At 46.3% G+C, this 25767-nt stretch overlaps 1 protein-coding gene across 1 annotated transcript in view; it reads left to right on the top strand.

Annotated features, from left to right (window-relative positions):
* TNKS (tankyrase) overlaps positions 1–25767 on the top strand; it is a 302779-nt gene that overhangs the window by 191801 nt on the left and 85211 nt on the right. The window contains exons 12-13 of the mRNA XM_050948206.1: positions 18445–18616; positions 23940–24019. Coding sequence (XP_050804163.1) covers positions 18445–18616; positions 23940–24019 — 252 coding nt within the window. The remainder of the gene's footprint in view (positions 1–18444; positions 18617–23939; positions 24020–25767) is intronic.

Genomic DNA, 25767 nt, shown 5'->3' with positions numbered 1-25767 from the left:
CATAATTTTTCACAGCTGTGACAAATCAAAAATTGTTTTCTTTTTAAATGCTCAAAAATAAACGCTGAAATTATACACATCTGGAGGTAGGAGACAAATGTGTAGGAAGCACTAGAGTTCTTCTTCGAGTGATTGCTCACATCCATTCCAGTTAGGTGTGCGCGCCATGCGTGCACGTTCGTCGGAAACTTTTTACCCTAGCAACTCCAGTGGGCCGGCAGGTCGCCCCCTGGAGTGGCGCCGCCATGGCGCTCGATATATACCCTTGCCGGCCCACCCGCTCCTCAGTTCCTTCTTACCGCCGTGTCGGTCGTTGGAACTGTGGAGCACGGCATAGCTGTCCTCCACGTCCCTAGCTCTCCTTGTTAACTACCGTTATTATTACAGTTGTTAGTTAGGTCGTTAAGTATAGTTAGTTAATTAGTTGTAGTGTAAATAGTATTGTATATAGTTGTTCGCCGGTCTGGGCTGTAGCCCTTCCCGGCACCCGGCACCGGGCTCATGCCTGGTTCGCCGGGCTTTAAGCAGTGTGCGGCCTGTAAAAAGCCTATGCCAACCAGCGACCCCCACGACGCGTGTCTGAAGTGCCTGGGGGAATCGCACAGGTCGGACAAGTGCCGCATTTGCAAGGCTTTTAAGCCCAGGACAAAGAAGGAGAGAGACCAGAGACTCAGGACTCTCCTAATGGAGGCGGCACTTGACCCAGCAGCTTCACAGGCCGTGATCTCGACGCCGGCACCGGATCGCACCGGCACCGGAAAGACTCCCCGGCACCGACCTTCCCCGGCACCGGGTGCAGAAGCGAGACCGTCTACGTCTGCTACTCCAGCCAGGCAGACCCGAATGGAGCGCCCGGCATCGACATCGGCCGCGGCGCTACCGGCACCGTCGACTCCGGGCCCGGTGGGTCCGTCGAGTCCGGTACCGCCAAGCTCCCCCTTAAGATCTGGGGTTGAGCTATTGGTCCCATCCACTCCGGAGACCGTCGCCTCGGCACGAGACCTTATCGCCCTGACTGAGTCTACTCAGCCGCCACCCCCGGTACCTCCGGTGCGGGTAGCATCTAGGGGCAAGCCAATGATGATGGCACCGTCTCGGGACTCGCGCTCGCGATCAAGGTCCCGACGCCACGGTCGCTCGAGATCCCGCCGCCGCTCACAGTCCCGGCACCGCTCCCCTCGGCGGTACCGGTCGCACTCGCGGCACCGATCGATCTCCAGACGGTCGCGGTCTGACTCCAGCCGTCGATACCGGCACCGTGACTCTAGGAGCCAGTCTCGCCGTCACTCACCGCGCCGAGCTGGTGGCAGGTCCCGGCACCGAGCTGGTGGCAGGTCCCGGTCCCGGTCGACCTCCCGGCACCACGTCGGTGGCAGGTCCCGGTTCCGATCCCGGCACCAAAGCAGCGGCCGGTACCGATCCAGATCCCGGCACCGAGAGAGAACCCGGTCCCGATCCCGGCGCCGCTATGACTCCCGGTACCGATCCCCGGCACCGAGAAGATCTTCGGTGCCGAACCGCGCAGACCCTTATCAGCCGCGGTCAGCCCCGCCATGGCCTTCTAGACAGCCGTCGGTGTCGTCTCAAGCGGACAGCGTGTATGCGCTGGGCACCGACAGGCAGGCGGCATTATTTCAGGACCCTCCGCAACAGGACCAGGGTCCGCAGCAGTGGGGGTTTTGGACACCCTGGGCATACCATCAAGCCCAGGGCCCCCAACAGCGTCCTGCTAGGCCTGCAACGGCGGAGCACAGGGTGCCAGAGGCTTCGTTGTCTCGCCCCCCTCCCTCCCCTGATGGAGAGGAAGGATCGAAGCAGCAAGACCCTGGTCTTGCTCCTGAGACAGAGGCGAGGGCTGAGGGGGACCCCCCACTGGACACTTTCTTGCCAGGGGTATCCTCATCCTCCTCCCCCGACGAAGCGGTGGCTGGCACTTCCTCCAGTAGCCCTCCTCCGCTGGATCTCAGGGCTCACCAAGACCTCCTTAGGCGAGTAGCACAGAATCTGAGCTTGCAAGCCGAGGAGGTCTCTGAGATCGAGGACCCCATTGTCACCATCCTCTCATCTGATGCTCCCACCAGGGTCGCCCTACCCTTCATTAGGACTATCCAGGCCAACGCCAATACAATCTGGCAGTCACCGGCCTCCATCCCCCCTACGGCGAGGGGTGTCGAGAGGAAGTACATGGCCCCCTCCAAGGGCTACGAGTACCTCCACGTCCACCCGACACCGTGTTCCCTGGTGGTGCAGTCGGTGAACGAGAGGGAGCGCCACGGACAGGAAGCTCCAGCCCCCAAATCCAAGGAGGCCAGGCATATGGACCTCCTCGGCCGCAAGGTCTATTCGGCTGGGGCCCTTCAGCTCAGGGTTTCAAATCAGCAAGCCCTGCTCAGCAGATATGCTTTTAACTCTTGGGTGGCAGCGGACAAATTCAAAGAGCTGCTGCCACAGGAGGCCCGCCAAGAATTTGCGGCCATTCTGGACGAGGGCAAGAAGGTTGCACGAACCTCGTTGCAGGCTTCTTTGGACGCTGCGGACTCGGCTGCCCATACCCTCGCCTCGGGGGTAACGATGCGCCGTATCTCCTGGCTTCAGGTCTCTGGCCTTCCACCGGAGCTCCAATACACCATCCAGGGCCTCCCGTTCGAAGGCCAGGGCCTGTTTTCAGAAAAGACAGACCCCAGACTTAAAAGTCTCAAAGACAATTGGGTCATTATGCGCTCCCTCGGGATGCACACGCCGGGAACGTAGCGCAGACCCTTCCGGCCACAGCAGCGCAGGCCATACCCCCAGTTCCGCCAACGGCAGGACCTCAATAGGCACCGTGGCAGGAATGGAAGGCGTAGACATTCGGGGAACCAGGGGGGGCAGAATCAAAGCTCCTCTAAGCCCCCGCCTGGGCCCAAGCCTTCGTTTTGAAGGTGCGCCCGAGGGCGCAGTAACAGTTTTCCCCACGGATCCTTCCCCCCCGTTTTTCCAACCGCCTTTCGTTTTTCCTCCCGGCGTGGACCCAAATAACATCGGACCGCTGGGTCTTACGCACGGTGCAGACGGGATACCGCCTGCAGTTTATATCATTTCCTCCTTCCCGCCCCCCTTCCTCGTCCCTCTTCAGGGACCCCTCTCACGAGCAATTCCTTCGACAGGAGGTACAGGCGCTCCTCAACAAAGGAGCTATAGAGGCGGTTCCGGAAAACGAGAAAGGCAAGGGGTTTTATTCCCGCTACTTTCTGATCCCCAAGGCCAAGGGAGGCCTCAGGCCTATCCTCGACCTGCGAGAGCTCAACAAATACCTAGTGAAGTTGAAGTTCCGCATGGTATCCCTGGGGACCATTATCCCATCCCTGGATCCGGGAGACTGGTACGCCGCCCTCGACATGCAGGACGCTTATTTTCACATTGCCATTTGACCACACCACAGACGTTTCCTTCGATTCGTGGTGGGCCGCCTTCACTACCAATTTGCAGTCCTCCCATTTGGCCTTTCTACGGCCCCGAGGGTATTCACAAAGTGCATGGCCGTCGTTGTGGCACATCTTCGGCGCAGTGGTATCCACGTGTTCCCTTACCTAGACGATTGGTTAATTCGGGGCACGTCGGAACTACAGGTTTGCAGCCACGTCTGCAGGATCACCGGCCTGTTTGCTACCTTGGGCCTCATGATCAACATAGACAAGTCCACCCTGCTCCCCACGCAGAGGGTGGAGTTCATCGGGGCCGTCCTGGACTCCACTGTGGCCAGGGCTCTTCTGCCGTTACCGAGGTTCCAGGCATTGTCGGCGATCGTTCAGCGATTGCGGGCAGCCCCCTTAACATCAATATGGACATGTCTAACCCTGTTAGGCCACATGGCAGCATGCACATTTGTGACCGGTTACGCTCGGCTCCGCATGAGGCCCCTCCAGTTGTGGCTCATCGCACATTACCGGCCGGCAAGGCAACCAGTAGACATGCTGATCACAATCCCCCAGGGGGTGTTAGATTCTCTCACCTGGTGGCTAGACCAGTCCGTAGTGTGTGCGGGGCTCCCCTTCCACCCACCCCAGCCTTCGGTGTCCCTAACGACGGATGCCTCAGATCTCGGCTGGGGGGCCCACCTGGGATCCCTGTGAACACAGGGCCTGTGGTCCCCGCAGGAAGTGAAGCTACACATCAACATGCGGGAGTTGAGAGCGGTCCGCCTTGCTTGTCAAACGTTCTGTCACCAGCTTCGGGGTCGTTGTGTCGCGGTGTTTACCGACAACACGACGACCATGTACTATATCAACAAGCAGGGCGGCACCAGATCCTCTCCCCTATGTCACGAGGCGATGCGACTCTGGGACTTTTGTGTAGCCCACTCCATTCACCTCACGGCTTCCTTCCTCCCCGGAGTACGGAACACGCTGGCGGACCGCCTGAGCAGATCCTTCCTCTCACACGAGTGGTCCCTTCGCCCGGACGTCGCCCTCTTAATCTTCCAGAGGTGGGGTTATCCCCGTGTGGACCTCTTCGCGTCCGGGGGGAACAGGAAATGCCAGGCGTTCTGCTCCTTTCAGGGCAGGGAGCCCGGGTCTATAGCGGATGCCTTCCTTATTCCGTGGACGACCCACTTGTACTACGCGTTTCCCCCGTTCCCACTGGTCCACAGGGTCCTTCTGAAGTTGCGCAGGGACAGGGCTCACGTGATCATGGTAGCCCCGGCGTGGCCCAGGCAACATTGGTACCCCATGTTGCTGGACCTGACCATAGCCGACCCAGTTCCCCTGCCCCTTCACCCGGACCTGATCACACAGGAACACGGGACTCTCTGTCACCCGGACCTGCAGTCGCTGCACCTAGCGCCGTGGTTCCTGCGTGGCTGACCAGTTCTGAACTGCGCTGCTCCACCCCGGTACGGGAGGTACTCTTGGGCAGCAGGAAGCCTTCCACTAGAGCGACATACTCGGCCAAGTGGAAGCGTTTCTCCTGTTGGTGCGTGGAGAAAGGTCTCCGCCCGATGGAAGTTTCGGTGGCCAATATTTTAGACTATATTTGGTCCCTCAAACAACAGGGCCTGGCGATATCATCTTTGCGGGTCCACCTGGCAGCTATCTCCACCTTTCACCCGGGTGGGGATGGCCGCTCCGTTTTTTCTCTCCCGACGGTGACTAGATTCCTGAAGGGGCTGGAACGTTTGTACCCTAACGTCCGACTCCCTGCTCCAACCTGGGATCTTAACCTGGTGTTGTCTCGGCTCATGGGGCCCCTCTTTGAGCCGTTAGCTACTTGCTCCCTACTCTATCTCTCTTGGAAGACTGCCTTTCTAGTAGCTATCACCTCAGCTAGACGGGTGTCGGACCTCCGGGCTCTCGTGGTAGACCCCCCGTATACAGTCTTCCATAAAGATAAGGTGCAGCTGAGGCCACACCCTGCCTTTCTCCCCAAGGTGGTCTCAGCCTTCCACATCAACCAAGAGATATTCCTCCCGGTTTTTTTCCCGAAACCTCACTCTTCAGGCAGGGAGCAACAGCTCCACTCGCTTGATGTCCGTAGGGCTCTCGCGTTCTATGTGGAGAGCACCAAACCGTTCCGCAAATCCCCCCAGCTTTTCGTGGCAGTAGCGGACCGCATGAAGGGGCTTCCCATCTCCTCGCAGAGGTTATCCTCATGGGTAACGTCCTGTATCAGGACCTGCTATGAGCTGGCCCACGTTCCTACGGGCCGGGTGACTGCGCATTCTACCAGAGCGCAGGCGTCGTCGCTGGCTTTCCTCGCCCGTGTTCCCATCCATGAAATCTGTCGGGCAGCGACCTGGTCATCGGTCCACACCTTTGCTTCCCACTACGCCCTGGTCCAGCAGTCAAGAGAGGACGCAGCCTTCGGATCTGCAGTGCTCCATGCCGCGACTTCTCATTCCGACCCTACCGCCTAGGTATGGCTTGGGATTCACCTAACTGGAATGGATGTGAGCAATCACTCGAAGAAGAAAAGACGGTTACTCACCTTTGTAACTGTTGTTCTTCGAGATGTGTTGCTCACATCCATTCCACACCCGCCCTCCTTCCCCACTGTCGGAGTAGCCGGCAAGAAGGAACTGAGGAGCGGGTGGGCCGGCAAGGGTATATATCGAGCGCCATGGCGGCGCCACTCCAGGGGGCGACCTGCTGGCCCACTGGAGTTGCTAGGGTAAAAAGTTTCCGACGAGCGTGCACGCGCGGCGCGCACACCTAACTGGAATGGATGTGAGCAACACATCTCGAAGAACAACAGTTACAAAGGTGAGTAACCGTCTTTTCCTTGGGTCAGGGTCTTCATTTGAGATGATTTGGCACTATTTTATACATTAAGTAAGTGAAAGCTCTTCTGCTCCGTGGGGAGTAGCTGCAGTGTGTGTAAAATTGTGTGTTTCATTAAAAAACATACCGGACATAAGTATGATGTACTTGGGCAGCTATTTGGGTGGGCAGGGGACGGTTCTTTTTCTTGTGTGGGGGTGAGGAAGATAAACTGATTGTATTGCAGATTTAGGACTCAGTCCTGCAAGTTGCTAGGCACTCTAGCCCTAATCCAGGAAAACACTTACGCGGGTGTTTAATTTTAAGCATGTGAGCAGTTCAGTGGGACCAGATCAGAGTAAGACTGGTCAGCACCTTGCTAGATTGAGCCCTCACTGTATGTATTTTGTAGATTAAACACAACGTTTTTAAAGTGCAGGAATGTGATTTTTGTTTCGTGTGTGTGGGGCAAGATCTAAAAACAGCTTGGCTGGAGATGAGATTCCAACAGACACCTTAGCATTTGCATTCCCTTTTTGGTGACAGGGATTTAATTATCTTTATTCTTAACTCAAGGTGAACTACAGAATTGTTGATGTTATTGACTGCTCAAGATCAAATGGCGAGGTGAAGGCTGGGTTTATAGTAATCTCTCTTGTCTGGGTGATCTATGCAGGTACCCTTTATTTAATTTCAAAGAATAGTTGTAAAAGCCTCAAAACCACTAGTAATGTCCAGCATCAGCTAAGATAGTTGAAGAGTTGCCATAAATATTTTGCAAGAATTACATAACCAGCTGATCTTTGTCTACTTCATTCCCTGTCGGATTCAGAAACACAACAGATCTAAACTGAGAGCAGGAAAAAGTCAAACACTCCTTCTATAACATTATTACAATAAGCTGCTAAGTATGCCAGATATGATTAGTCATACCATGCACATCCGCAGTTTGTTGGAACTGCTTTGTGCCCAAAGGTGTCATTTAGTGGAAATTGGTCCTGCTTTGAGCAGGGTGTTGGACTAGATACTTCCTGAGGTCCCTTCCAACCCTGATAGTCTGTAATTCTATGGAGCAGCAGTCCAAACTGTCTACTTCCCCTTCAAGCACAAAGTGTGCAAGTCAACATTTGGATAAATGCCCCAAGGCCAGACTTCATTCATGCTTGGTGGCATGTAGGTGGACACTGTTCAGTCACATAGACTGCTCTGCCAGGAAGTTCAAATGAGCACTGCTATGGCTATGGCAATTTCCTACAATATTTTGGGAGACATTATTGAATTAAATAAAAGTGTCTTTGGAGTCATTGTATTAATTGAATGGTTTATGTCTTATGGGCCAGGGTTGTATACAACTTCTTAAGGGGAAAGATGTGACACATGAGACCTGGGGGTTCAAAGGACTATGTTAAACAATGTGCCAAATAAGGGTAGACTTTGGGAACAAAAGGTGTGTTCCTGGGGAATCTCTAGGGGGAGGTAAATGCAAATTCCCCACCTTTGGTTATGCAAAAGCCAGGCTTTTTGAAGCCATGTCCTGAGGTTTGGGCCATTATCTGCTGATAATGAGTTACATGAGGCCGGGCTTAAAGGCCCAAGCTGTATAAAGGAAAGATTGAGCTATTCATGTTTACTCTGGTTATGAATCTTAGATTTATGAGCAGTTAATCACAGGGAAAACCCATTTATGGGTTTTGAATGACTCACACCTCAAAGAGTAAATGTGCTTGCTTAGAAAGTGCTATGTGGTAACTTGTAATTGCAGGCAATGCACTGGGCATACATAGCCTGTGGAGAGAAAGCAAAGTGCAGATGCTGGCTTTTAGATGGTTTGGCATGCTGGGCATAACACTGTGAGTAGGAAATCATGCAGCCTGGAAGAACCTTGATCGAGAGAGAGAGAGAGGCACAGGTCTCCACCCTAGAGAGGTGATGGCTGAGGGGGCAGGAGCCTAGAATGGGTCCCCTCCGTAGGCCACATAAGGGGAATACAGGTGTAACTGCCCTGTAACAAGCACTTTTAACAGAGAGAGTGGTATATTTTTACATGATTGCCCACTGGCTGATATTACAGCAGCTTCATTTAAATGAAAATGTTTCTGCAGTGATATGCCTGTAAGCTGAACTATCCTAGCAGAAATAAATTCTTTCTAAAGATAGTGAGCTGCATCCTAGCACCATCTTCCTTTAGCCACTCTAGCAGCTCAGTGGGGAATAAGAGCTGCCCCAGGATGGAAGCTGTGGATTCCCCTAAAGTAGGGGAAGTCTTTGTGTAGCATAAAGTCAGTGTAGCTATTTGCACCCACCTTGCGTGTCAGGGGCCAGAGGGAGTGGTCCCCCCCCAGGGGACTGCTCAAGCTGTGACAGTTTAGAGGAACAGATCCTAAGCTGCTATAGGTAATGTGAGGAACAGAATATAAAGGTTGTTTAGAGCCACCTTCCCCTTCCCCATGAGCTCCTGTGCACCCATCTCAATCTGTCCCCACACTAGCCCTTCTGAACCCCAGTCTGTGACCCCCCCCCAGCAGTCCTGTGTGCCCCAGTCTGTCCATCTCCCCATATCCCATGCCTCCTAACCTGGTCTGATGAGCTGGGCACTGTGAGGAATGTAGTCACTGTTCCCTCCCTCTCTGTGCCTGGTTTCTCCAGCCCCTGAGCCAGATGCCCTATCTTCTGGCATCACAGCAACCCCTGGTGGACAAAGGTATAATTGCAGCACCTCCCTGGCAGAATCTCTTTTCTTCCAGGGGGAAAAAAAATCTGTTAGGGGACATGAATTGTGCGTGTGTGCAGTGGCACAGAATTCCCCCAGGAATAACAATAAAAATCGTAAATGAATCAAACTGTTCCACAGAATCTTTATGGACAGGAGTTCCAGGCTTGAATAATAAGAGTATAACAATAGGTATATACTACCAACCACCTTACCTCACCAGGATGGTGACAGTGATTGTGAAATGCTATAGAGCCGCTATAAAAACAGAAAATGCTATAAGAATGGGAGATTCTGGTTTATACCCATACTGACTAGAACAGGGGTTGGCAACCTTTCAGAAGTGGTGTGCCGAGTCTTCATTTATTCACTCTAATTTGTTTCACGTGCCAATAATACATTTTAATGTTTTTAGAAGGTCTGTCTCTATAAGTCTATAAACTATTGTTGTATGTGAAGTAAACAAGTTTTTTGAAATGTTTAAGAGGCTTCATTTAAAATTAAATGAAAATGCAGATCTTGTCAGTTTAGTGCAGTGGTTCTTAACCTGCTGTGCACACACTCACTGGGGCAGGGCCGGTGCAAGGATATTTTGCACTCTAGGCGAAACTTCCACATTGCACCTCATCCCTGCACATCGGTTCATTGAGGGGCAAATCTCAACGATCCTTTATAGACCCCAGAGGCCAGCCGTGCCCAGGTGCAGCTCCCCAGACCAAGTTCCCCCTTCCCCACCTCCCTGCAAGCCCTCCCCACCCCGGTGGCCCCCACCCTGAGTCCACTGACTGGCTTTGCCAGGCTTGGGCTGCTGCAGCAGCTCGGCAGGGAGGAGCTGCCTTCTGGAGACACCGGAGAGCCAGAGTGTCCTGCTTGTGGCAGCAGCGAGCCCCAGCCATGGAGGAGCCAGCGCGGCGCAGGGGGGCAGCAGCCCTGCAAAGGCAGTGGCACCACTAGTGGGGAGCAGCCATGCCCCCCCACCCCTCCTGCCCAGGCTGTGGCCCGGCGGCCCCCCGGGGGCTCCTGCAGGTGATGTATGTGGGCGCAAGCCCCCATGTGCCCCCTGGTTCCGCCCTCACCTAGTGTTACCATATATCAACAATCATAAAAGAGGGGAGATCCCTGCCCTAGCCCCGCCCCTGTCCATTCCCTCCCACTTCCCACCCTGATTGCCCCACTCAGAACCCCCAACCCCCGCTGTTCCTTGTCCCCTGACTGCCCCCTCCTGAAGCCCCCCCCCAATTGCCTCCCTAGGACCCTACCCCCTACCTGTCCCCTGACTGCCCCAACCCTTATCCACAGCCCCCCCCAGACAGACCCCCGGGACTCCCGTGCCCCATCCAACCACTCCCCGCGCCCTGACAGGACCCCCAGAACTCCTGACCCATCCAACCCTCCCCCTCTCCCTGACTGCCCCCCAGGACTCCCCTTACCATGCCCATGCTGGTCAGACGCAGGCTCCATGTGGAATGCTGAGGCAGCAGGAGTAGGGGAGCTGCAGGAGGGGCAGCGGCCGCTCACACTTCCGGGAGCTGCAGAACCCGAGCGCGATGAGGAGGGAGCTGGGGGACGCACCTGCCTGGGCTTTGGCCCGGTGGGGCCCCCCCCGAGGGGGGGCTCCTGCAGCGGATGCAGACGGCTGTCCCTGTGCGCCCTTGGGTTCCCTCCTCGCCACGCTGGCAGCCGCGTGCCAGGCAAAATCGGCTTTGGCACACGTACCGTAGATTGCCGACCCCTGGACTAGAAACATGTCTCCTCAGGATGAGATGCAGAGATAAAATTTCTAGACATCATTAACGACTGCTTCTTAGAGCACACAAAGGGAGAGGCAATTCTTGATTTAGTCCTAAGTGGTGCACAGGATCTGGTCCATGCTTTGGGTGTCCCTAAACCTCTGATTGCTAGAAGCTGGGACTGGACGACAGGATGAATAACTCGATAATTGCCCTGTTCTGTTCATTCCATCTGAAGTGTCTGACACTGGGCTAGGTGGACCATTGGTCTGACCCAGTGTGGCATTCTTACTCTTACCTATCTCTAGGAGAAAGGGAAAATCAACAGCTTTAAACATTGTACCGAAGAGGCCACATGGTGTCCTGCTTCACTAGGGATGAGTGCTGTATTTGGTGTCTGGGAATCGAACCAAATAGAACACAAGACTGTCAGAGCTGCAAATATTGTCAGCCAGGGTCATGAGATTGAAATGGAAGCACCTGAAATTCCTTTTTAGATCTTATACCCTGATGAAAATCAGGGCTCTGGATTAGTGCCACATGTGCCAGGACAGACTGAGCAACTCAGTAGGCAGTACCACTGCTGCCCTTTCTGAAAGCAGTCTGTTATCTGACAGCTCAAAATCCCTGGAGCCAGAGGCTCCAACTCTGAGGGTGCTCCAGGGCTGCTCCCCCTCCCTCCTAGCACCTCCTGCCCTCTGTGGATCGGCTATTTTGCGGCATGCAGGAGGCACTGAGATCATGCTCATGGGAGGGGGTGGAACTGGGCAGGAAGAGGCAGGGTGGAGACTTGAGGGACCGTGTGGATTGGGGGCGAGGCCTGGGGCGGAGCAGAGGTGGAGCACCCCTGGGGCAAAGAGGAACAAAGAGGAAGCCGGCGGCGCCTTGTGCCTGGAGTGAGTGAAGCCGTCAGTGCTCTTGTTCTGCTAAAGCACCAAAGCAGTGGTAGTGGACTCCCATATTCTTGGGTGAAGCATTGCCTCTCTGCAAGCAATGCATGCAAGAGGTTCCGACAGATCCACCAGTTCTTAAATACACAACTGCTCAGGGTCGGCTCTACCATTTCTGCCACCCCAAGCAAAAAAAAAAAAAAAAAATAGAAAAAAGGCCGCTCAGTCTGTGCCACCCCAAGAATGGACGGAATGCCACCCCTTAGCATGTGCCTGGACCCAGCCCTGCAACTGCTATAAGCCCTCAGCCACAGACAGCTTCCTGCTGAGGTCTCTGGGTACTCCACTCTTGACAGACACATGGTCAGTTTTCAAATCAGAGGATTCCAGGCTGCAGCAGCAGCAATGCTTACTCAATGATCCATTAGCTTCTTTCATTCTATTGTCTTTATGATAGTGGCTTGCTGTAAACAGCGCCATTGACAGTTAGGAGCATTGAGTTCTTAGCACCATGACAGCATTGTTAGAGCTGACACGGGAATCCATTTCCTGCATCCCTGTTCTGTCAGTGTAGCCTGCACCAACATCCATATTAGCACAGGCAGTGTGATGCCTGCTTTATTTTGATCATAGCACAACCAATGTTGAAGTTTCCTCCTGCACCGTAGACTACCCCATTTCTCATTGTCAGTGCAACTTATTGAGACACACACTTCTAAGGAGTCAGTGGGACAGTGCTGATACTCGGATACCATGCCTGAGTGTAAAACATCACATTGGAATTGTAGGAGAAAAACTGAGATGGCTAAATATTTTAGAGATCGTGTCAAGAGATGCTTAGAATAAGAGGATATTTCTACTAAGATACAACTGGGTCAGTAAAAAGTTTGTGGGTCTTTGTGCTGTTCTCCCGAGGAGTTAGGAGGATTTTGCAAACTTTCAGCATTTGACACTGACAGAAAGTTGATGTTCTGATGATACACTGTCAAAATGTTCCCTGAGCAGATCCCAACTGTTGAGCTGCCACAGCTGACTGGCAGTATGTAGAAATATTGCTGTAGCTCTGGATTCTACTCTGTGTGAGACAGCAGCAGCGCAGTGATGAAAATAATGTCTTCAGTGCTGGCTAGGACACATCCCTTTTGATTTTCTCTACCAGATGGTCTCATGATGGAAGCACTGGAATGAAAAGAACAAAGGGAAATAGAGAGAGCAAGAGAGTTTCCTGCAGTGGAAAACGATTGATAGGAACATAGGTTTTTAATGCTTACTCAAACCACTTTTCTTTGGCAGGTAAATACGGTTTTAAAATGTGGTGGTTAGAACAGAGGTGTGACTGTTTACATGCTAAATTGAGACATTTGGATGCAGGATGATTTCTATAGAACAAAAGCTGTCAAATCTGTTGTGTTGTCAGTTGAGAGAGTCGTTCACAAGGACTTGGGTGGGGGAGGAATAACTCAGTGGTTTGAGCATTTGCCTTCTAAACCCAGGGTTGTGAGTTCCATCCTTGAGGGGGTCATTTAGGGATCTGGGGCAAAAATCTGTCTGGGGATTGGTCCTGCTTTAAGCAGGTGGTTGGACTAGATGACCTCCTGAGGTCTCTTCCAACCCTGATAATCTATGAGTCTATAACTGTCTGGAAAGCAGTTCAGAGCTGTGGCTGTCTGATTTGAAAGTGCTCAGGAGGAAAATCCAAATGGATGACAATCTCATTTATATGACTAGTGCAGCTTGAACAATCGTGCAGGCCCATTAGAACATATATAATGATAGTTTGGATACTACTTATTTTCTCACTGAGAATTGGAATTTGAAAGGACACTTTTTTAGATCTGAAATTGACAAGTAACCCAAAGAGTTACCTTGTCAGGTTGGACTTAATATATTTTTCTGGAATTAAAGACTTGTATTTTGTATCTGATACTTGTAGAATCTTTCCTTGAAATAATGAGCTTTCAGTTGTGAACAAACGAGTAAATACACAGTCTCCAGCCTTAAAGCTTGTGCGCTGTTTTACAGTACAGAATGGTTTCCGAAGTAAAGTGCTGTCCCTGGGATTGTTAGGGATGAGAATGTTGTATAGCTTTGAAGGCAGATTGGCTTTAAGGAGACCACAATCCCAACTTTAAAGATGGAAAGCATGTGTGCATTCTGTTAATAGTGCTCTAGGGACCCAGAATAACAGCTAATTCACATCCTGCTTACCTCCCCAGACCCATTCTGTCCAGGAAGCGAGCATTTACTTGTTCAGATTGCTTGTGTTTGTCTGCTGCAAAGATTGGTTCTTAGAGAACTATGGAAAGATCTGCATGCCATATAACAAAAGGGCTAATGTGATTTTAGGATGCATAAATGGGAAGCTTGAGTTAAAGTAGAGAGGCTATTTTACCCATGTATTTCACACTGGTGCAGCCACTGCTGGAATCCTATGTCCAGTTCTGGTGTCCTCAATTCAAGAAGGATGTTGATAAATTGGAGAATGTTCAGAGAAGAGCCACAAGAACGGTTAAAGGATTAGACAACATAACTGGCAGTGTTAGACTCAAGGAGCTCAATCAGTTTAGCGTAACAAAGGTTAAGAGGTGTCTTGATTACAGACTATAAGTACCTACATCGGGAACAAATACTTAATCATGGGCTCTTCGGTCTAGCACAGAAAGGATGAACATAAAATCCAGTGGCTGGAAGCTGAAGCTAGGTAAATTCAAACTGGAAATAAAGCATAATTTTTTTAAGAGTAATTAACCATTGGAACAATTTACAAAGGATTTGGTGGATTCTCCACCAGTGGCAATTTTTAAGTCAAGACTGGGTGATTTAGTTGGTGCTGATCCTGCTTTGAGCAGGGGATTGGCCTAGATGACCTCCTGAGGTCTCTTCCAACCCTAATATTCTATGATTTTCTAAAAGATATGGTCTAGGAATTATTTGGGGGAAGTTCTCTGGCCTGCTTTATACAGGAGATCAGACTGGATGATCACAGTGGTTTCTTCTGCCTTGGAATCTATGATTCTGTTAATAGAACTTCTGTGACAGTAAACCTGGTTGCATAATTTCATCATAAACTTATCAGTCTCCATCCTAAAACCAGCTAGATTTCTTGCCCCCACTACTCGTATTGGAAGGCTATTCCAGGAACTCATGCATCTGATAGTTAGAAATCTGCTGTAATTTTCAGTCTAAATTCATTAATGGTCAGTTTATACCAATTTGTTCTTATACCAACATTGTCCTTTTGCAGAAACATCACTTACCCCACTGATGTATGTACTGAGAGCAATCATACTCTCTCTCAGCTTTTGTCTTGCTAGGCTGAACAAGTCAAGGTCTTATCCAATCCCAAGACACACAAGTCACCATATCGCTTCTTGTAAGATAAGCTTTCCATTTCTATATCCTAGTAACCTTTGTCTGCTCTTGTTCCCGTTAGAATTAATCTTTCTTGAACATGGGTGACCAACACCATACACTGCATTCCGTTTGAGGTCTTCACCAGTGTTTTGTACAATGGCACTAATACTTGCCTGTTTCTACTGGAAAAACCTCACCTGGTACATCCTTTTATTGCATTTGCCTTTTTTGCAGCTGCATCCCATTGGTGACTCATAGTTTTCCTGTGATCACCTAATATAACCAGGTCTTTCTCCTCTTCTGTCACTTCCAACTGATGAGCCATTAGCTTATAGCAGAAATTCTTACTAGTCCTTAACCTTACACTTTGTACTGTTGAATTTCATTCCATTTCTGTTACTCCAGTAGTAGATCTGATGACTTTGCCATTGTCCCTTTCATGTGTGCATTTTCATGTGCAGTGTTGAGGCTGAGGGATACAATATAGCTGCTATGATTCTGTGCTTTCAGTTACAAACTATAGAAATTAGAGAAAGGGAAGGCCTCTGCTCTAGGTCACCCCCTTGGCCAAAGTGCAGCATTATTGCCTACAATCAGTTTACTTTAGTTTAATTTTGTCCTAACCTTGCCATCTATATCCCTGGGTGACCATAAATTCCTTGTTGTACCCCTTGCTGATGGTTATAGTAATCTTGGGTTCCAAGTCAGAAATAAATATTCTGTTGAATGAAACTGTCTATTTTAATTCTTCAGTTCCTTGTTTGTGTTTATGGTTTGTCTAATCTTTTATAAAAGTCGTTTTGGTAAGTGAGCATGAAAGGGGGAGGGACTTAATAGCACTGGTGTGAGTCAAACCTGTTTGCAGGTGGATGTTGCACAAACTCCCTGTTCGCTTTCTGTTGATCATTGAATCATAGAATATTACGGTTGGAAGAGACCTCAGGAAGTCATCTAGTCTAGCCCCCTGCTCAAAGCTGGACCAATTCCCAACTAAATCATCCCAGCCAGGGCTTTGTCAAGCCTGACCTTAAAAACCTCTAAGGAAGGAGATTCCACCACCTCCCTAGGGAACCCATTCCAGTGCTTCAACACCCTCCTAGTGAAATAATGTTTCCTAATATCCAACCTAAACCTCCCCCACTGCAACTTGAGACTGTTACTCCTTGTTCTGTCATCAGGTACCACTGAGAACAGTCTAGATCCATCCTCTTTTAAACCCCTTTCAGGTAGTTGAAGGCTGCTATCAAATCCCCCCTCATTCTTCTTTTCTGCAGACTAAATAAGCCTCTTTCTCTCAGCCTCTCCTCATAAGTCGTGCCCCAGTCCCCTAATCATTTTTGTTGCCCTCCGCTGGACTCTTTCCAATTTGTCCACATCCTTTTTGTGGTGGGGGGCCTAAACCTGGACGCAATACTCCAGGTGTGGCCTCACCAGTGCTGACCAGAGGGGAATAATCACTTCCCTCAATCTGCTAGCAGTGCTCCTACTAATGCAGCCCAATATGCTGTTACCCTTCTTGGCAACAAGGGCACACTGTTGACTCTCATCCACTGTAATCCCCAGGTCCTTTTCTGCAGAACTGCCGCTTAGCCAGTCAGTCCCCAGCCTGTAGCAGTGCATGGGATTCTTCCTTCCTAAGTGCAGGACTCTGCACTTGTCCTTATTGAACCTCATCAGATTTTTTTTTTTTTTTTAGCCCAGTCCTCCAATTTGTCTAGGTCACTCTGGACCCTATCCCTACCTTCCAGCATATCTACCTCTCCCCCCAGCTTAGTGTCATCTTCGAACTTGCTGAGAGTACAGTCCATCCTATCATCCAGATCATTAATGAAAATACTTAACAAAACCGACGATACCGGCTGCCACCTAGACATCGAACCGTTGATCACTACCTGTTGAGCCCAACAATCTAGCCAGATTTCTGTCTACCTTTATAGTCCATTCATCCAATCGATATTTTTTTAACTTGCTGACAAGAATATTGTGGGAGGCCATATCAAAAACTTTGCTAAAGTCAAGGTATATCACGTCCACCACTTTCCAATCTACCAATATATGTTTGAACTGAAAAATCTCTGGTTTACCAGTCATGAATGTTTCATGAGCACTACTTTCAGTTTTAGAAGAAGAAATTCATGCAGTATCAGATCGCGCAGTAGTCATTTGTTCTTCCTATGGAGAGAGCCAATAGACTTTAAAACATATTATTGTGAATAAGGCTTCATTTATCCTGCCCAATAGCAAATATTCTCTGTATTAGTTATGCTCCTAATTATTGTTGTTTAGTCACTGTTTAAATTAAGGTGTGAATTCCTGTTTTTACATACCTGCTGTGGAAGTGCAGCAGGACTTTTAGTCAGGAATTAAGGCAAAAACTTTGTTCTGTTCTACCATGGTAAAAATTTGGGAAAGTCAGATGGGAGTTCTGTACAGTAATTACATCTGTGATGCATGCAACTGAAAGCCTGGAATCCTTACAGTTGGAAGGTGATGGCAAGTTATTTGTGACAGTGTCCAAAGAATATAAAGCAGTTTGTGTTTCCTACATTGGCCAAAAAAAACAAAGCTGTTGGACATCTGCATTTACATTTGCCATGAACAGCCATTAGCTACAAAGGTTCTACTGAAAATTTTCATGAAGTGCGTCTTGACTATTATTATCTTACTTTCTCTGTTAATGTGCTGCATAAACTCCAGATGTTTAGATTCGCTTATTATATTAGATCTTGTCAGACAGGTAGGTTTCTATTAGATGAGACTTTTTATTAGGTCACCTTGGAGATGTGTATTCATTGCTTTATGCTGAGCTCCTGCATTACTTAATTCCTTGTTGCCTGCTTATAAACTCTTTGTTAGTTTTAGATTTCTGTTTCGTTAAAAGAATTAACAAGTAACAAGATGATGGACTGAATTTGTGATAACTGAACTTGGGTTTCAGGCTTTAATTTTTCTCCCTGAAGAATTCTCCTCCATCTGACCTCTTTAGATGGGTTTCTGAATTATTGTTATTAGATAATGTTGAGTTATTTCTCCTCTGAGGATGGCAGATGGTAATTTTCTTGCAGCTTGGCCTGGCATGAAATTCTTATGTTAGATAAATATATTAACCAATCATCCACCATGTATTAGATTTTTGCTCATACAGTTACTTTTGTTAAAGGGTGACTTTTTTCAAAAAGATTAATTCTGCCAAGTGAACTTTGTCAAAATATTTAATAAAGTTTTAAAGTACAGGTTTTTCTGGTAATCCTGTTTCATTTTATGAGCAACATAAATTAATAACTGCATTATATAAGAAGTTAAGAAATCTAGTCTGAAATAATTAATTACTTTTCATTAGGAATATTTTAATTGATCCGCCATTATTCTGTCTTAATAATGTGGCAAGGCAGTGGGGTTTATAAGTAAATTAGCATGTGTTGAAATTTTACTTGTTACTCTTCTTTCATATTAAGGTTGTGGGACCGGGTGGAGACTTGAAATTATAAAGATACTTATTTTTATATTGCTGAATGATTTTTCAGATGAATGCACTGGATGCACTTGGTCAAACAGCTTTACATAGGGCTGCTTTGGCAGGTCACTTGCAAACCTGTCGCCTCCTACTGAATTACGGCTCTGATCCCTCCATCATCTCCTTACAAGGTTTCACAGCAGCACAGATGGGAAATGAAGCAGTGCAGCAAATTCTAAGTGGTGGGTAGAAATAGACTTCATATTTTAACATTATCTTCTCCCCCCAGTTGTAATGACTTAAACGTGATTTCTCTGAAACTGGTTCTTTTGGTGTTTATATGCAATTTTGTCTTCCCTCTGCTCAGGATGTAATAACTGGACCCTGCCTATAAAGATATTTGAGTCCCATTTCTAACATTTTGGATTTTTCTAAAGCTTTTAATATTGGTGGTGGGAAGACTCAAAATAAGAATACTTTAGTAAATATAGGCAGGTATATTTTGCATGTGAGAGTCATACCCTCTCCAACTCCACCCCCATTAACTATCCTACAGTTGATCTCTCCAGACATTAGCAGTGTCTGTCACCAGAGTACATGCTGCTGCATCGTACCTAGTATGAACTATCACTCAAGAGAGCACGTCTACAGATACGAAAGTGCGGTTCCCATTAAATGTATAAATATGCTCCCTGCTTATCTTAGCTATAGTCATTTGGAGTATTTGGCATATAATTCTAAAGGTTGTGTTTTCTTATATTTGGAAGTTACTTTTAAAGAAGTGTTAAAAAAGCACAGATCAAAATATTAAAATTACCATTCAGAGGAATTCCTGAAATGGCACAAAGGTTAGATTGTTTTTTCAAAGTTGTAAACAGACAATTTTTATGATACAAAATTATCCAACAGGAAAAAACTTGTTTAAATATATTGAGCGGAGTTATTTAAATGGTGCTTAAACTCCTAATGTCTTTAGAAACACTAAATATTTCTTCTTATTGCTGTCTTGAGGTATAAGGCATGAGTAGAAAAATATATCAATTGTTGTAAAAGCAGTTGAACTCCCACGTCAGATGCTTTGACTGTTCAGTAACAATACGCATTCTCTGTTCAGAACAACTCACTGGATGTGATTTATAAAATCAAAGTTTATATCAAATATAGAACAGTGAAGAGTATCGCTGTTTTTCAAGTAGTTCATTAAGCACTTCCATCGTTTTATGTATGTGCCTTTTTGCATGCCTATATATATTACACTATTATTATTTTTATTTGTACAAATTAAACAACATTGGGTAGTGATTTTTTTATGTTGGGATTTGCAAGGAGCCAGTGAAAGCCAGTTGGAATTGGGCACCTATTTCCCTTACCCTCCTTTGAAAATTGCAAACTTAAATGATACCATGGGCGGGATGTTTTCTAGCAAAAAAAAAAATAAAAAATAAAAACTTCAATATGAAGGGGGTGCCATTTTAAAAACCAAAGCTTGTGAAGTGCGTGTATGTAAAGGATATAAGTACCTATGTATACATTAGATACGTATATGATCTCTGTGTGTGTGTGATTTTATATATGTATATTAGAGAGAGAATCAGAAAGAGAAATAAAAATTTAGGGAGTAAATGTGGAGATAGTAATTAATCATGTTTCCCATACTGTTAAAGAGATTATAGGAATTTAATTTCAGGAAGAGGTAAGGCAAAGCTTTAAAATTAAGCATTTTGAAAAGTAAGCACTTACTTGTCTTCTATGGAAACTTTAATTTTGGACATCATGCAACACCATTTTTCAACACAGAAGGCAGTGTCTTTGCACCTATCTCCCTCCTCCAAATACACACACACACAACCCCTGCAAGATTGACGCTGACATGATGCATGCTAGTGCTTTGTGTTGTCCTCAGAACAACAAAGGGTTGTTGAGCGTTGTTTTGTTCTGTGTTCCAGGCAATCAGATGTCTTAATCTTGTTTTTATATTAAAATCATATAAATATCTCTGCATATTTTTGTTATGTTGGATTGAAGAAATATTTTTAAATATTCAATTTAGTTTGATGTAAAGACTCTTATTTAGCTCCATTAATGCATTACTGAGATTTATTGGTTAAAATTATGTTGGAGTATTCTTGATTTCTCCTCCTCCTCCCCCCCCCCACCCCCATTTGCAAGCAGGGATATTTCACAGCTATGAGATCACAACCGTTCAAACAGCTTTTTGATGACCTCATGGGCAGGTCTGTCTTTACTCAAAGTGGTATTGAGATTTTGATTATGACCATGAAATACAAATTTCTAATGTATGAAAGTTCATAAAATGGGCTAATTAGAAAGTTTTCTAAACTCCTGTTAGAAAAATGCTGTTTGTTTATCTTCTCTTAAAACGTAAGTACCTTTTTGTTTCTTTGCTCAGTTCAGCGTCTTAAATATTCAGAGCCTTTCCTTAACCAAATCTCAATCTGGTGGAGTTTTTAATTTCCATTTCCAAATTTAATTAGATGGTATTTCTGATTTTTGTGATCCTACCTTCATTTCCCAGTTGAAGTCCGTTCCTGGACCATATTGTGGTGTTAGAGGGCAGAAGGCCAGAGAGCAGATAAGGGAACAACAGCTGAAGAGCCAAATCCCAGGTGGTGTTCTGTGACCCTATCAAAGCAGTAAGATACCCTCCACTGCAGCCTCCCTACTTCAAAGCTTTAAGGAGGCTGTGATCAGGTGAACTCCAGCCGCTGTTGGTGGGAGGAAGGGAAATGGGGTAATAGACTCACACTCAGATCATTACTGGAGGGAGAGGGCTAAAATCTGAACCTTCTAAAAATGAATTTAGTTCATGCCATGATCTGCCCAGGCCTGCTGATACTAGCAGTGGGCCTACTGCATCCCCTTCCAGCAGCTTTTGGCACATCGCTTACTAATGTCCGTGCTGGCATATGCCAGTGCTGCTAGCTTCCTGGGTAGGCTCAAGAGACACACTTAGCATTTCTGGACATAGCAGAGGTGCTGATCCCATTCCTAGATAGTTAGGATTTCATGAGTTTCCTCTGTCCTTGCTCTTAGTGAGCATTTCCCCACCTTTGCAAGTGGGTTCCTAGGTTCTGCCTTTCACCTTCCTCCCTAGCTAGCACTGTCCATCTCTCCCCTGCCTTCCCCTCAGCATAGAGACAAAGGGGAGGCAGATTAATTTACCTTTGTGGCAAGGTCCAGGAACAGCAGCTGGGATATCTTCTGCCTGTGTGCTTTGCAACCTACTGCCTGCTATATCATCACAGAATGTGTCAGAAAGAGAAAACAGGGTATATACAGATGAGAAATACAACCTCAGATTGAACTGGGAAATCAATATACATACACAACACAATTTCACAGCTAGCTGGGAACTCAGATGTCCATTTGTACTAGTTGTGCTCTCCTGCAAACAACGGATTTCACTAACTGGTTAGAAATCACAAATAAGTGAGAATTGTGTAGGTTTTGATGACACCAGATCACTCTCGTTGTGTACTTGCAGAAGGTGCTTGTATGGTCTGTTGGGTAAATTTCTTAATGAAAGTTTTTTATACACTTTTTTAAAGCTTACTTTTTGTCCTTCAAGAATTACCGCTGCAGACCCACTTTCTTGTGAGCATACTCCTTGGCACTGCAACCTCTGAACCGTCTAGGAATACTGGCCCCTGGGGCAGTGTGCCTGCAATTTGAGGGCATATAAAAGACCCCATCCCCAAGTGCTCTGTCCCTTTTGGCCTGAAGTAGGAAATAGTCTCAGAATCACCAATTAGGCTACATTACAGAAATAATTATTCCTCAGCTCCTTAAACTGAATGGGGGGTTAAGCAGTGTGTCCTCTCACTCTGAAAAATAGTCTCTGATAAAATGATAGGAGAAAAGAGTACAGTTGCCAGAAATGTTTGTGGCACAGATGCCACTTTCAACTCATATTTTGTTGTAAAGTTTGAAATATTAGCGTTTCCAGTTCAGCAGGCAGAAGTGGCCAGAGGACAATAAACTTTCCAGGGTCAGCTAAGATCCCACTCCTTTCCATCTAGCCTCTTCCTCTCTTCCCAACTGACTCTTTCTCACTCAGGCGCCTCAGATCCGCACAGCTCTCAGTTGGGAGAAGAGGAAGCAACATCTGGTCAAGATGAGGAAGGAAGAGGTACAGTTTATGGCTGAGTTTGGAGCTACTGCCTGTAATTTTTAACTATCAATTAAAAATAAGGAAAGGTATATTTAAAATGCATCTTTTTTATTACCTCCCCATTCCCATTCACTTTTTTTTTAACTGACCCAGGAAATAGAGGCAGAGAGATTTTGTTTTTCAATTTGGCAGTTGGTGCTGTTGTGACACTTGGGCCTACAAATTTACCCACATTGTTAGTTTAACTGTAAAAAGTATGTAACAATTCATAAAATGTTACAATAACCTATAATAGCAAATGTTGAAGGGCACAGTATGAAAGGAATGCAAAATAACTTGGTTAATCTAAACAAAATATCTCAAGTCAATATCATTCAAAAAATGTATTTTGCTATCCCTCACTTTTTGGGTTCTTAAAAGAATGAAATTTTGTGGGGAAAGTACAAAAGAATTCTTAAAAAGCACACTTGAAAGAACAGATGGAGGCTACTGAAGCAAGCGTCACCATCATGGCTGCCACTTCCTCTATTTCTTGGGACTATGGTCCTTCCTTATCCTGATCTTCAGAAATGTTCTGACCAGACCAAGCCACGGAGAGAGAGAGAGGGAGCCAGATTATAACCCAAATACCACCTGGGATGAGAGAACTTTAACAGCAGCAGCAATAAAAGCAGCTCGAGCCCATGTCAGCTAACATCTTCTCTTTTTCTAAAAAAGGAACAGTTATTAGCATCTCTGATACCATCTAAGAGACTGTCAAACAAGGAGTTTTTCTTTTTAAAACTCTCTCCAAGTAAAGATAAAGAAACAAAAAATGTTAAAATGAGAGCTTTATTTAATACTTTACGTTTCAAAGGTTTTAACTGTTTCTTCTTCTTTTTCTACATCTTTAATAAAAGGTTCTAAAAGATTTTTAATAGTATATTTGCCTTAGTGCTAAGCAGGCTGAGGTCTCTGTACACCAAACCCCAGACCTTGTTTAAAACCGTTTAATATTAGGCAGTAACTTAGTTATGTTAACACCTCTGGCCCATTTATTCCTTCTAAATTAATACAACTGTGTACAATTGTTACATCATCAAGAAATCCCACCTAGCCAATCAGAGTGCACCCTGGACAATCATTACCCAAAACATATTCTAGAGTCCAGTTCTCTTTTGCTATGTTGGCTCTCCAGTGCTTCCAGGAGTAAAAAACTGTACAATCTTATTCCAATCTCTAAAGTCGGCAGCTCTGCATGAGTGCCTAAGTGATTTTTGAAATTGGGGCTTAAGCTGTGCTAAATTATTTAAGCACTTTAAAAAAAAAATTGTGCCTGTAGTCTCTTTGGTCAATTTAGAAAGTGTGTGAGGCTGAGTTTATCAGTATAATGGCATCTTAATTATATAGCCCTACACCAAAATACCTATCAGAGTTTGTTTTCTTTTCTGTAGAAAATACACCTGTACGCACATCTGATGTGGATTATCGACTGTTAGAAGCATCCAAAGCAGGAGATTTGGAAACTGTGAAGGTAGGTTTGTCTAGGTGATACTTACAGGATGGAAAGTATTACTAAGCAAGACCTCTGCTAGGAGAAGGTGGAATGACCTAAAAATCAAAAGGGAATCCTACAAAAAGTGGAAAAATGGACAGATTGCTAAGGAGGAATACAAAAGAATAGCATAAGTACGTAGGACAAAATCAGAAAAGCTAAGGCACAAAATGAGTTGCACCTGGCAAGGGACATAAAAGGCAATAAGAGGTTTGTTAAATACATTAAGAGCAAGAGAAAGATAAAGGAAAGTGTAGGTCCTCTACTTAGTGGAGAAGGAGAACTAATAATTGGTGACATCAAGAAGGCCGAGGTGTTTAATGCCTGTTTTGCCTCAGGGTTCACTTAAAAAGTTAATGGTGACCAGATAGTCAACACAATTAAAATTACCAACATGGGGGAAGAAATGCTAGCCAAAAATGGGGAAAGAAAAGGTTAAAGAAAATTTAGATAGGTTAAAAATATTCAAGTCTACAAGGCCTGATGAAATTCATTCTAGGGTACATAAGCCACTAGCTGAAGCAGCCTTGGAACCACTAGCAATTATCTGTGAGAGCTCTTGAAGGATGAAAGAAGTCCCAGAGGCCTGGAGAAGGGTAAACAATAGAACCTAACTTCAAAAAGGGGAACAAAGAGGAACTGGGGAATTATAGATCAGTCAGTCTTACTTTGATACCTGGAAAAATACTGGAACATTTGTGAACACCTAGAAGGATGATAGGATTATAAGAAATAGCCAGCATGGATTTGTCAAGAATAAATCATGCCAAAACAACTTAATTTCCTTCTTTGATGGGGTAACAGGCCTACTATGGGGGGGGAAGCAATAGATGGGATATATATCTTGATTTTAGTAAGGCTTTTGTCTCAGTCCATTTGACATTATTATAAGAAAATTAGGGAAATGCGGTCTACATGAAATTACTATAAAGTGGGTGCAAAACTGGTTGAAAGACCATATTCAAAGAGTGGTTTATCAATGGTTTGCTTTCCAACTGAGAGGATGTTTATAGCGGGGTCCTGCAGAGATCAATCCTGAGTCTGGTATTATTCAGTATTTTCATTAATGACTTCGATAGTGGAGTGGAGAGTATGCTTATAAAATCTGCAGACATGAAGCTGGGTTGTGAGCATTCTGGAGAATAGGATTAAAATTCAAAATGACTTTAACAATTGGCTAACTGGTCTGAATTCAATAAGACGAAATTCAATAAAGATAAGTACTTTGTAGTACTTCACTTAGGAAGAAAAAATGAAGTGCACAACTAGAAAATGGAGAATAACTGGCTAGGTGGTAGTATTTCTGAAAAGGATCTGAGGGTTATAGTAGATCACAAACTGAATACGCGTCAACAGTCTGGTGCACAGGAAGTAATTGTCCCACTCTGCTCAGCACTATTGAAGTCTCAGCTGGAGTACTGTGTCCTATTCTGGGCACCACACTTCAGGAAAGATGTGGACCAATTGGAAAGAATCCAGGGGAGAGCAACAACAGTGATCAACGGTTTAGAAAACCTGACTGAGCAGGAAAAGTTGTTTTTTGGTTTTTTTTTAAAGGGGGGGGCATGGGTTGAGAAAAGAATCTTTAAATGTGTTATCAATAGTTCTCTATGTCCAATGAAGGTAGAAGAAGAAGTAATGGGCTTAATCTGCAGCATAGGAGATTTAGGTTAGATATTAGGAGAATTTTCTAACTATAAGGATAGTGAAGCTCTGGAATAGGTTCC

Source organism: Gopherus flavomarginatus, chromosome 3, assembly GCF_025201925.1.
Source record: "Gopherus flavomarginatus isolate rGopFla2 chromosome 3, rGopFla2.mat.asm, whole genome shotgun sequence".
NCBI lineage: Eukaryota > Metazoa > Chordata > Testudines > Testudinidae > Gopherus > Gopherus flavomarginatus.
The sequence above is the reverse complement of the archived record's forward strand: the minus strand, read 5'-3'. Positions and strand labels throughout refer to the sequence as shown.